Raw genomic sequence first — 12,418 nt, forward strand, 5'->3', positions numbered from 1 at the left:
CCCTCCCCAGGCTGCTCTTAGTCAGTGTGGTGGTCCCTCCCCAGGCTGCTCTTAGTCAGTGTGGTGGTCCCTCCCCAGGCTGCTCTTAGTCAGTGTGGTGGTCCCTCCCCAGGCTGCTATTAGTCAGTGTGGTGGTCCCTACCCAGGCTGCTCTTAGTCAGTGTGGTGGTCCCTCCCCAGGCTGCTCCTAGTCAGTGTGGTGGTCCCTGGTCAGTGTGGTGGTCCCTCCCCAGGCTGCTCTTAGTCAGTGTGGTGGTCCCTCCCCAGGCTACTCTTAGTCAGTGTGGTGGTCCCTCCCCAGGCTGCTCCTAGTCAGTGTGGTGGTCCCTACCCAGGCTGCTCTTAGTCAGTGTGGTGGTCCCTCCCCATGCTACTCTTAGTCAGTGTGGTGGTCCCTCCCCAGGCTGCTCTTAGTCAGTGTGGTGGTCCCTCCCCAGGCTGCTATTAGTCAGTGTGGTGGTCCCTCCCCAGGCTGCTCTTAGTCAGTGTGGTGGTCCCTACCCATGCTACTCTTAGTCAGTGTGGTGGTCCCTCCCCAGGCTGCTCTTAGTCAGTGTGGTGGTCCCTCCCCAGGCTGCTCTTAGTCAGTGTGGTGGTCCCTCCCCAGGCTGCTCCTAGTCAGTGTGGTGGTCCCTCCCCAGGCTGCTCTTAGTCAGTGTGGTGGTCCCTCCCCAGGCTGCTCTTAGTCAGTGTGGTGGTCCCTCCCCAGGCTGCTCCTAGTCAGTGTGGTGATCCCTCCCCAGGCTGCTCCTAGTCAGTGTGGTGGTCCCTCCCCAGGCTGCTCCTAGTCAGTGTGGTGGTCCCTCCCCAGGCTGCTCTTAGTCAGTGTGGTGGTCCCTCCCCAGGCTGCTCTTAGTCAGTGTGGTGGTCCCTCCCCAGGCTGCTCCTAGTCAGTGTGGTGATCCCTCCCCAGGCTGCTCCTAGTCAGTGTGGTGGTCCCTCCCCAGGCTGCTCTTAGTCAGTGTGGTGGTCCCTCCCCAGGCTGCTCTTAGTCAGTGTGGTGGTCCCTCCCCAGGCTACTCTTAGTCAGTGTGGTGGTCCCTCGCCAGGCTGCTCTTAGTCAGTGTGGTGGTCCCTCCCCAGGCTGCTCCTAGTCAGTGTGGTGGTCCCTCCCCAGGCTGCTCCTAGTCAGTATGGTGGTCCCTCCCCATGCTACTCTTAGTCAGTGTGGTGGTCCCTCCCCAGGCTGCTCTTAGTCAGTGTGGTGGTCCCTCCCCAGGCTGCTCTTAGTCAGTGTGGTGGTCCCTCCCCATGCTGCTCTTAGTCAGTGTGGTGGTCCCTCCCCAGGCTGCTCCTAGTCAGTGTGGTGGTCCCTCCCCAGGCTGCTCTTAGTCAGTATGGTGGTCCCTCCCCAGGCTGCTCTTAGTCAGTGTGGTGGTCCCTCCCCAGGCTGCTCTTAGTCAGTATGGTGGTCCCTACCCAGGCTGCTCTTAGTCAGTGTGGTGGTCCCCGCCAGGCTGCTCTTAGTCAGTGTGGTGGTCCCTCCCCAGGCTGCTCCTAGTCAGTATGGTGGTCCCTCCCCATGCTACTCTTAGTCAGTGTGGTGGTCCCTCCCCAGGCTACTCTTAGTCAGTGTGGTGGTCCCTCCCCAGGCTGCTCTTAGTCAGTATGGTGGTCCCTACCCAGGCTGCTCTTAGTCAGTGTGGTGGTCCCCGCCAGGCTGCTCTTAGTCAGTGTGGTGGTCCCTCCCCAGGCTGCTCTTAGTCAGTGTGGTGGTCCCTCCCCAGGCTGCTCCTAGTCAGTGTGGTGGTCCCTCCCCAGGCTGCTCTTAGTCAGTGTGGTGGTCCCTCCCCAGGCTGCTCTTAGTCAGTGTGGTGGTCCCTCCCCAGGCTGCTCCTAGTCAGTGTGGTGGTCCCTCCCCAGGCTGCTCCTAGTCAGTGTAGTGGTCCCTCCCCAGGCTGCTCCTAGTCAGTGTGGTGGTCCCCGCCAGGCTGCTCTTAGTCAGTGTGGTGGTCCCTCCCCAGGCTGCTCTTAGTCAGTGTGGTGGTCCCTCCCCAGGCTGCTCTTAGTCAGTGTGGTGGTCCCTCCCCAGGCTGCTCCTAGTCAGTGTGGTGGTCCCTCCCCAGGCTGCTCTTAGTCAGCGTGGTGGTCCCTCCCCAGGCTGCTCCTAGTCAGTGTGGTGGTCCCTCCCCAGGCTGCTCTTAGTCAGTGTGGTGGTCCCTCCCCAGGCTGCTCTTAGTCAGTATGGTGGTCCCTCCCCAGGCTGCTCTTAGTCAGTGTGGTGGTCCCTCCCCAGGCTGCTCTTAGTCAGTGTGGTGGTCCCTCCCCAGGCTGCTCCTAGTCAGTGTGGTGGTCCCTCCCCAGGCTGCTCCTAGTCAGTGTGGTGGTCCCTCCCCAGGCTGCTCTTAGTCAGTATGGTGGTCCCTCCCCAGGCTGCCCCTAGTCAGTGTGGTGGTCCCTCCCCAGGCTGCTCTTAGTCAGTGTGGTGGTCCCTCCCCAGGCTGCTCCTAGTCAGTGTGGTGGTCCCTCCCCATGCTGCTCTTAGTCAGTGTGGTGGTCCCTCCCCAGGCTGCTCTTAGTCAGTGTGGTGGTCCCTCCCCAGGCTGCTCCTAGTCAGTGTGGTGGTCCCTCCCCAGGCTGCTCTTAGTCAGTATGGTGGTCCCTCCCCAGGCTGCTCCTAGTCAGTGTGGTGGTCCCTCCCCAGGCTGCTCTTAGTCAGTGTGGTGGTCCCTCCTCAGGCTGCTCCTAGTCAGTGTGGTGGTCCCTCCCCAGGCTGCTCCTAGTCAGTGTGGTGGTCCCTCCCCAGGCTGCTCTTAGTCAGTGTGGTGGTCCCTCCCCAGGCTGCTCTTAGTCAGTGTGGTGGTCCCTGGTCAGTGTGGTGGTCCCTGGTCAGTGTGGTGGTCCCTGGTCAGTGTGGTGGTCCCTGGTATGGGTCAGAATCAGTTGAAAACCCCTGGCCTAAAGCGTTGAATTGAAACAAAACTGTCAAATGAGGTATAATTATTCCCAACTCGATATCTAAGCTATGCTTTAAAAAAATCATCTGCTATTTATGTAAAGTCATGATACGACGTATACCGTTGCATTCACATTTCATAGTTACACATGTATGAACACATGTATGAACACATTAAATATGAAATATGTACTGTACCTCTAACATGTTTTACGGCGGCGGTGGTTCAGGGGTGGAGTGGCTGGATGGTAACCGCAAGGTTGCCAGTTCGAACCCGGGCTCCCCCAGAGTTAGTGTCGAAGTGTCTTTGAGCAAGACACTGAACCCCATAATTGCTCCTGATGTGCAGGTTGGTGCCTTGCATGGTCTCCGCCGCCATCGGTGTATGAATGTGTGTGTGAATGGGTGAATGTAATGCACAATCTATGTGAAGCGCCTTGGATAAAGGCGCTATATAAATGCACCATTTACCATTTTACTGTGTGTCCAAAGGAAACGTCGCCGTGCAGTTCCCCACCTCGCTCTCCATCATCCAGTTACCGAGGCTGCTACCCTTATGGACCGCAGAGGAACAACAGCACCCCTAGTGGACCGCAGAGGAATAACGGCACCGACGGACCAGTGGGTAAGTCTTGCGTAACCAGACAACTAGTACACAATCTCCGAAATGCTCTGGAACTACACATCCGAGCAAGGAAGCTTTTATTTCCATTCACGGAAATATATTTTCAAATATCTTCACATTTAAAGGCGTAGTGAAACGGAAATGGTGGACATTTTATTTTGAAGTTTCAGACGGTCTCAAGTTGAAACACCGCTATGAAGTTTCTGAACCAATCAGAGCGTCGCATCCCTTCAGGGGATGGGACGGTAGCTAGGGACGGGTAGCTATGCTACGCAGGACAGCGTGTGGAATCTGTGGATGTTTGTTTACAAATCTGATAGTCGGCCAGCTTTACCAGTTTACTCTTAATGTGGCTTATTTCTACCCTATAATGTTTTCAGATACATTTTTAGCGTGATGATTAAGTTGAAACCGAGTAATACACTCTCTGGATGTTATCTTGAATGGGAATACAAACGGAAGATTTCTGTAATCAGTAGCAGCTGTGCAGCCTGTGCTGGACGGATGCGGAGATATGGGGAATTAAACTGGTGAGCTTCATTTTTATTGGCTTTTATCGATGTTGGCCTCGACACGTCATCACGCAGCACGTTTTCGTTTTCAGGAAGTAATATTTTTCCATATTTTTATGGACGTTTGATATAAAAACACACAAATGAGAATTTTTCCATTTTTTTGGCATCCATTGTTAGGTATGACCATATGATGACCACGGATATGGTCTAAAAGTGTGAAAAACGTATTTTTCATTTCACTACACCTTTAACTTTTTAACGTCCATTTCTGGTAAGCAGCAAGCTACATAATTATGCTTAGATGATTTAGATTTATATTAGGATCAATTTGCGAAGCTGTAATGACGAAACGGAAGGAGGAGGCTTCACTTCCGCTTAATGGCTTTGCTAAGTTGCTCATGATCGTGGTCCAGACTGCCTTGATCCCGCCTCTAGCTGCTGCTGATTGGCCAGGCCGTTTTGTGGCCGGGCATCAAGTCTGCCTGAGAGTTCCCAGATGGGAGCAGGAGGGGGGAACCCAGTGTACTCTCTGCTGCCCCATCTGGCGGAGTCAGGTTAGGTCCAGACTGTATGACCGGAAACATTTAAAAATTGTGGATTAGATTAGATTACCATTAACTCACTGCATAATATACTACTTATCAGCACAAATACTGTGCAGTGTTGCATCATGGGAGAAACCTTGGTTGCTTGTAAATCATCATCATAATTTTTCGACCGCGGTCGAGATCATGAATTTCACAATGCCACGCCAGACTTTCCGGTCCTTCATTGCCATCCCTGCTTACTGATGCATGTGTCCTTATAGCGATGACATCAGGGAACGACCTCTGGTCTGCTTTGAGGCAGGATTCCAGAGAAGAAGGGAAGATATAACCTCATTGTCAGCTCTGTAGCAGTGGCCCGGGAAACTGTGTTCTTCTGGATCGGACTAGTGAAGAAACACGGGCAAGGTTGCCGTATATTAGATTAGTCGATGGGTGGCTCTTCCAAGACAGATTTTGCGCTCTCAGTAGAAGGAGGGTGTAAGTGCCATCCTCTCAGTAGAAGGAGGGTGTAAGTGCCATCCTCTCAGTAGAAGGAGGGTGTAAGTGCCATCCTCTCAGTAGAAGGAGGGTGTAAGTGCCATCCTCTCATTAGAAGGAGGGTGTAAGTGCCATCCTCTCATTAGAAGGAGGGTGTAAGTGCCATCCTCTCAGTAGAAGGAGGGTGTAAGTGCCATCCTCTCAGTAGAAGGAGGGTGTAAGTGCCATCCTCTCATTAGAAGGAGGGTGTAAGTGCCATCCTCTCAGTAGAAGGAGGGTGTAAGTGCCATCCTCTCAGTAGAAGGAGGGTGTAAGTGCCATCCTCTCAGTAGAAGGAGGGTGTAAGTGCCATCCTCTCAGTAGAAGGAGGGTGTAAGTGCCATCCTCTCATTAGAAGGAGGGTGTAAGTGCCATCCTCTCAGTAGAAGGAGGGTGTAAGTGCCATCCTCTCATTAGAAGGAGGATGTAAGTGCCATCCTCTCAGTAGAAGGAGGGTGTAAGTGCCATCCTCTCAGTAGAAGGAGGGTGTAAGTGCCATCCTCTCATTAGAAGGAGGGTGTAAGTGCCATCCTCTCATTAGAAGGCTGGTGTAAGTGCCATCCTCTCATTAGAAGGAGGGTGTAAGTGCCATCCTCTCATTAGAAGGCTGGTGTAAGTGCCATCCTCTCATTAGAAGGAGGGTGTAAGTGCCATCCTCTCATTAGAAGGAGGGTGTAAGTGCCATCCTCTCAGTAGAAGGAGGGTGTAAGTGCCATCCTCTCAGTAGAAGGAGGGTGTAAGTGCCATCCTCTCATTAGAAGGAGGGTGTAAGTGCCATCCTCTCAGTAGAAGGTGGGTGTAAGTGCCATCCTCTCAGTAGAAGGAGGGTGTAAGTGCCATCCTCTCATTAGAAGGAGGGTGTAAGTGCCATCCTCTCATTAGAAGGAGGGTGTAAGTGCCATCCTCTCATTAGAAGGAGGGTGTAAGTGCCATCCTCTCATTAGAAGGAGGGTGTAAGTGCCATCCTCTCATTAGAAGGCGGGTGTAAGTGCCATCCAACCGTTTCTCTAATTTCTTTGAAAGTGTCCATGTCTCGGAGCCATAGAGGAGAATTGGCTCGACGGTCGTCCTACATATTTTTACTTTGAACTTTTGTGGGTAAATAAATAACTATGAAAGATGATGGGTTTTACTCCCATCAAGTAACTTATGTTGACGTAACAGTCCTGATCACCGTTTTATCAGGACATCAGAGACACACAGCATTAAAGTGTTGAAGTACATCTCATCTACAGTGTAGAACATCATGTTTTATTGGACACCTTATTCATACTGGATCATTAAAGTGTTGAAGTACATCTCATCTACAGTGTAGAACATCATGTTTTATTGGACACCTTATTCATACTGGATCATTAAAGTGTTGAAGTACATCTCATCTACAGTGTAGAACATCATGTTTTATTGGACACCTTATTCATACTGGATCATTCCCTGAGCTTCTCTTTATCTGTTCTGACTCACATATCTTATGGTGACATAATGTGACCTCTGACCTCTATCTTCTATGACTGCTTCTCATTATTCTCAAACAGTCAAGGATACACTTTTTTGTATTATTATTGCTGATCTACAAGTTCACAATGTGTTGCAATGTGTGCAGTCATGTACTGTATATATCAGCTGTTTTTCTGAATAGGCAAAAAATAAAATGGTGCTTTGCGTTTTACCACTTCAATCCTAGCATCTCTATTATGTGGCTGTCATTTGGCGAAAATAGCAGATCTGCAAGCTCACAACAAGTCGCATTGAGAGGTGCTGTGAGCTTGAAGATTGGTTATTACAAACAGCAGGGGGCTGGAGTGTCTGACAGTGTGGGGGACCCTTCTTTGGGCCAGTGTCTGACAGTGTGCGGGACCCTTCTTTGGCCAGTGTCTGACAGTGTGGGGGACCCTTCTTTGGGCCAGTGTCTGACAGTGTGCGGGACCCTTCTTTGGCCAGTGTCTGACAGTGTGGGGGACCCTTCTTTGGCCAGTGTCTGACAGTGTGCGGGACCCTTCTTTGGCCAGTGTCTGACAGTGTGCGGGACCCTTCTTTGGCCAGTGTCTGACAGTGTGCGGGACCCTTCTTTGGCCAGTGTCTGACAGTGTGCGGGACCCTTCTTTGGCCAGTGTCTGACAGTGTGCGGGACCCTTCTTTGGCCAGTGTCTGACAGTGTGGGGGACCCTTCTTTGGCCAGTGTCTGACAGTGTGGGGGACCCTTCTTTGGGCCAGTGTCTGACAGTGTGGGGGACCCTTCTTTGGGCCAGTGTCTGACAGTGTGGGGGACCCTTCTTTGGGCCAGTGTCTGACAGTGTGGGGGACCCTTCTTTGGCCAGTGTCTGACAGTGTGGGGGACCCTTCTTTGGGCCAGTGTCTGACAGTGTGCGGGACCCTTCTTTGGGCCAGTGTCTGACAGTGTGGGGGACCCTTCTTTGGGCCAGTGTCTGACAGTGTGTGGGACCCTTCTTTGGGCCAGTGTCTGACAGTGTGGGGGACCCTTCTTTGGGCCAGTGTCTGACAGTGTGCGGGACCCTTCTTTGGGCCAGTGTCTGACAGTGTGGGGGACCCTTCTTTGGCCAGTGTCTGACAGTGTGCAGGACCCTTCTTTGGGCCAGTGTCTGACAGTGTGGGGGACCCTTCTTTGGCCAGTGTCTGACAGTGTGCGGGTTAGGGACCCTTCTTTGGCCAGTGTCTGACAGTGTGGGGGACCCTTCTTTGGGCCAGTGTCTGACAGTGTGCGGGTTAGGGACCCTTCTTTGGCCAGTGTCTGACAGTGTGGGGGACCCTTCTTTGGCCAGTGTCTGACAGTGTGCGGGTTAGGGACCCTTCTTTGGCCAGTGTCTGACAGTGTGGGGGACCCTTCTTTGGCCAGTGTCTGACAGTGTGGGGGACCCTTCTTTGGGCCAGTGTCTGACAGTGTGCGGGACCCTTCTTTGGGCCAGTGTCTGACAGTGTGGGGGACCCTTCTTTGGGCCAGTGTCTGACAGTGTGGGGGACCCTTCTTTGGGCCAGTGTCTGACAGTGTGCGGGACCCTTCTTTGGGCCAGTGTCTGACAGTGTGCGGGACCCTTCTTTGGGCCAGTGTCTGACAGTGTGGGGGACCCTTCTTTGGGCCAGTGTCTGACAGTGTGGGGGACCCTTCTTTGGGCCAGTGTCTGACAGTGTGCGGGACCCTTCTTTGGGCCAGTGTCTGACAGTGTGCGGGACCCTTCTTTGGGCCAGTGTCTGACAGTGTGGGGGACCCTTCTTTGGGCCAGTGTCTGACAGTGTGGGGGACCCTTCTTTGGGCCAGTGTCTGACAGTGTGGGGGACCCTTCTTTGGGCCAGTGTCTGACAGTGTGGGGGACCCTTCTTTAGCCAGTGTCTGACAGTGTGGGGGACCCTTCTTTGGGCCAGTGTCTGACAGTGTGCGGGACCCTTCTTTGGCCAGTGTCTGACAGTGTGGGGGACCCTTCTTTGGGCCAGTGTCTGACAGTGTGGGGGACCCTTCTTTGGGCCAGTGTCTGACAGTGTGCGGGTTAGGGACCCTTCTTTGGGCCAGTGTCTGACAGTGTGGGGGACCCTTCTTTGGGCCAGTGTCTGACAGTGTGCGGGACCCTTCTTTGGCCAGTGTCTGACAGTGTGCGGGACCCTTTGGCCAGTGTCTGACAGTGTGGGGGACCCTTCTTTGGCCAGTGTCTGACAGTGTGCGGGACCCTTCTTTGGCCAGTGTCTGACGGTGTGTGGGACCCTTCTTTGGGCCAGTGTCTGACAGTGTGCGGGTTAGGGACCCTTCTTTAGCCAGTGTCTGACAGTGTGGGGGACCCTTATTTGGCCAGTGTCTGACAGTGTGCGGGACCCTTCTTTGGGCCAGTGTCTGACAGTGTGGGGGACCCTTCTTTGGCCAGTGTCTGACAGTGTGGGGGACCCTTCTTTGGGCCAGTGTCTGACAGTGTGGGGGACCCTTCTTTGGGCCAGTGTCTGACAGTGTGGGGGACCCTTCTTTGGGCCAGTGTCTGACAGTGTGGGGGACCCTTCTTTGGGCCAGTGTCTGACAGTGTGGGGGACCCTTCTTTGGGCCAGTGTCTGACAGTGTGCGGGACCCTTCTTTGGGCCAGTGTCTGACAGTGTGGGGGACCCTTCTTTGGCCAGTGTCTGACAGTGTGCGGGACCCTTCTTTGGGCCAGTGTCTGACAGTGTGCGGGACCCTTCTTTGGGCCAGTGTCTGACAGTGTGGGGGACCCTTCTTTGGGCCAGTGTCTGACAGTGTGGGGGACCCTTCTTTGGGCCAGTGTCTGACAGTGTGGGGGACCCTTCTTTGGGCCAGTGTCTGACAGTGTGCGGGACCCTTCTTTGGCCAGTGTCTGACAGTGTGCGGGACCCTTCTTTGGGCCAGTGTCTGACAGTGTGGGGACCCTTCTTTGGGCCAGTGTCTGACAGTGTGCGGGACCCTTCTTTGGGCCAGTGTCTGACAGTGTGGGGGACCCTTCTTTGGGCCAGTGTCTGACAGTGTGCGGGACCCTTCTTTGGGCCAGTGTCTGACAGTGTGGGGGACCCTTCTTTGGCCAGTGTCTGACGGTGTGTGGGACCCTTCTTTGGGCCAGTGTCTGACAGTGTGCGGGACCCTTCTTTGGGCCAGTGTCTGACAGTGTGCGGGTTAGGGACCCTTCTTTGGGCCAGTGTCTGACAGTGTGCGGGACCCTTCTTTGGCCAGTGTCTGACGGTGTGTGGGACCCTTCTTTGGGCCAGTGTCTGACAGTGTGTGGGACCCTTCTTTAGCCAGTGTCTGACAGTGTGGGGGACCCTTCTTGCTGAAACTAGCAGATCTACAAGCTCACAACGTTGTGAGCTTGTAGATCTGCTATTTTGCAACCAAGTGTAAAATGACTTATACTGGATCTCTTGTCCACTAGTCACCACCTTCCTAACATTATAGGAACATTATAGTTTTTATTTGTTGACGAAATTGTCAATATATTTAGTTTTAGTCGTCATACTGTAGATTCGTTTTTATTTAGTTTTTATTCAGTTTTCGTCAGGTAGTTGACGAACATTTTTTGTCAAAGTTTTAGTCGACTAAATCAACCCTGGTGTGTGCATGCGTGTGTTTTCCCTCACTCAGCGTACGAGAGCAAACATTGTTCGCGGCCCGTCGTGCAACTGGACCAACAACACTCGTCCCCCAGCAGCTATGGGATCAGAGCAGCTGCTGAGCCGTCCCCCAGCAGCTATGGGATCAGAGCAGCTGCGGACCAGTGTGCCGTCCCTCGGGTAAGACCACCTGATGTCTCTATACCTGTGGTTCCCACACGTTTTCATGGCAAGGACCCCCAAATTGACGGACCCCCATTTGAAAAGATACGCCAGGGACCCCCATAAGAGAAGAATTTCACGGCTCTAGCAGTGATTCTCAACCCGTTTAACCCATTTTGACCTGAGATCAGATTCTAAAAATGTCTTCTACATCCTGACAGTTTTCTGAAAAAGCTATGTCAGTCGTTTTTCAAAAATAGCAGACCTACAAGCTCGTAGCGCGCCACTCGGTGGCGCGCTACGAGGTTGTAGATCTGCTATTTTTCAATAGCTAAAGCATAACATAATGCTAACACCAAAAGGGGTTCCCGCCCAAAATGGGTTCATTTCAAGGACTCTCATTTAATGGCATTTCTATCTGTGAGACCCTCAATTTATGTTGTAAAAATCAATGTTAATGTAACTCTGAGTTACAGACCCATGAGGGTCCATTTGGTTCCTAACTATCATTTGGCTGGGGACCCCCTGGGACTCCCTCAAGGACCCCTGGGGGTCCCCGGACCCCACTTTGGGAACCACTGCTCTATACTGCAACATGTAACTGTAACTGGTTCACCAATTTTATTGATTGATTGATTGATTGATTGATTGAAATATTTATTAACAGTTTGCAGAATTACAGTACATTTCAAGCAGAATACAAAGGCTGTGAGTGGACGACCCAATTAAGCATTACACTTGTTTACAAGAGGGTCCACCATGTTCAATTCATCAAAACATTTAGAGACGTACAAATAGACACTTCTATATAGACAAAGAACAGAACAGGAATTCATCATAATGGCGGTAAAAAGGGAAAAGAAACATATACAGTGAGGGGAAAAGGGGGGGGAGGGGTGGGGGGGGATTCAGATTTTACGGGGGCCAGTTTCGAATTGCAGCCATCCGTAGGTGCCCTTTGAGAGCGGTTTTGAAGGAGTCAAGGGATTCGCATGTCTTAATGACTGTTGGTAGGGCGTTCCACATTGTGGTGGCATAGGAGCGAAAATAATTTAGTCCCTTGTTTCTGCCGAATCTGGGTTGTACATGGTTCGTTGCACTCCCTCTGGTGTTGTGGGTGTGGACTTCGTTAACATTAAGGAAGTATCTAGACAGGTACATGGGTATCTTAGTGAAGTATCTAGACAGGTACATGGGTATCTTAGTGAAGTATCTAGACAGGTACAGGGGTATCTTAGGGAAGTATCTAGACAGGTACATGGGTATCTTAGTGAAGTATCTAGACAGGTACATTGGTATCTTAGTGAAGTATCTAGACAGGTACATGGGTATCTTGGTGAAGTATTTAGACAGGTACATGGGTATCTTAGTGAAGTATTTAGACAGGTACATGGGTATCTTAGTGAAGTATTTAGACAGGTACATGGGTATCTTGGTGAAGTATTTAGACAGGTACATGGGTATCTTAGTGAAGTATTTAGACAGGTACATGGGTATCTTAGTGAAGTATCTAGACAGGTACATGGGTATCTTAGTGAAGCATCTAGACAGGTACATGGGTATCTTAGTGAAGTATCTAGACAGGTACATGGGTATCTTAGTGAAGTATCTAGACAGGTACATGGGTATCTTAGTGAAGTATTTAGACAGGTACATGGGTATCTTAGTGAAGTATCTAGACATGTACATGGGTATCTTAGTGAAGTATCTAGACAGGTACATGGGTATCTTAGTGAAGTATCTAGACAGGTACATGGGTATCTTAGGGAAGTATCTAGACAGGTACATGGGTATCTTAGTGAAGTATCTAGACAGGTACATGGGTATCTTAGTGAAGTATCTAGACAGGTACATGGGTATCTTAGTGAAGTATCTAGACAGGTACATGGGTATCTTAGTGAAGTATCTAGACAGGTACATGGGTATCTTAGTGAAGTATCTAGACAGGTACATGGGTATCTTAGTGAAGTATCTAGACAGGTACATGGGTATCTTAGTGAAGTATCTAGACAGGTACATGGGTATCTTGGTGGTGTATCGACCCATTGTGGACCAGACCCATTGCAAGATGCTGTACTCTGTCGTCGAACCCATTGGCAAAGAA

The 12,418-nt window shown here is 51.6% G+C and overlaps 1 protein-coding gene across 1 annotated transcript in view; it reads left to right on the plus strand.

Moving 5' to 3' along the window:
* reps2 (RALBP1 associated Eps domain containing 2) overlaps positions 1 to 12,418 on the plus strand; it is a gene marked incomplete at its 3' end in the record, with an annotated part of 131,509 nt that overhangs the window by 43,701 nt on the left and 75,390 nt on the right. Inside the window, exons 4-5 of the mRNA XM_079507048.1 lie at positions 3,389 to 3,521; positions 10,184 to 10,332. Coding sequence (XP_079363174.1) covers positions 3,389 to 3,521; positions 10,184 to 10,332 — 282 coding nt within the window. The remainder of the gene's footprint in view (positions 1 to 3,388; positions 3,522 to 10,183; positions 10,333 to 12,418) is intronic.

The sequence above is a fragment of the Electrona antarctica genome (assembly GCF_951216825.1).
Source record: "Electrona antarctica genome assembly, chromosome: 7".
NCBI classification, from domain to species: Eukaryota; Metazoa; Chordata; class Actinopteri; order Myctophiformes; family Myctophidae; genus Electrona; species Electrona antarctica.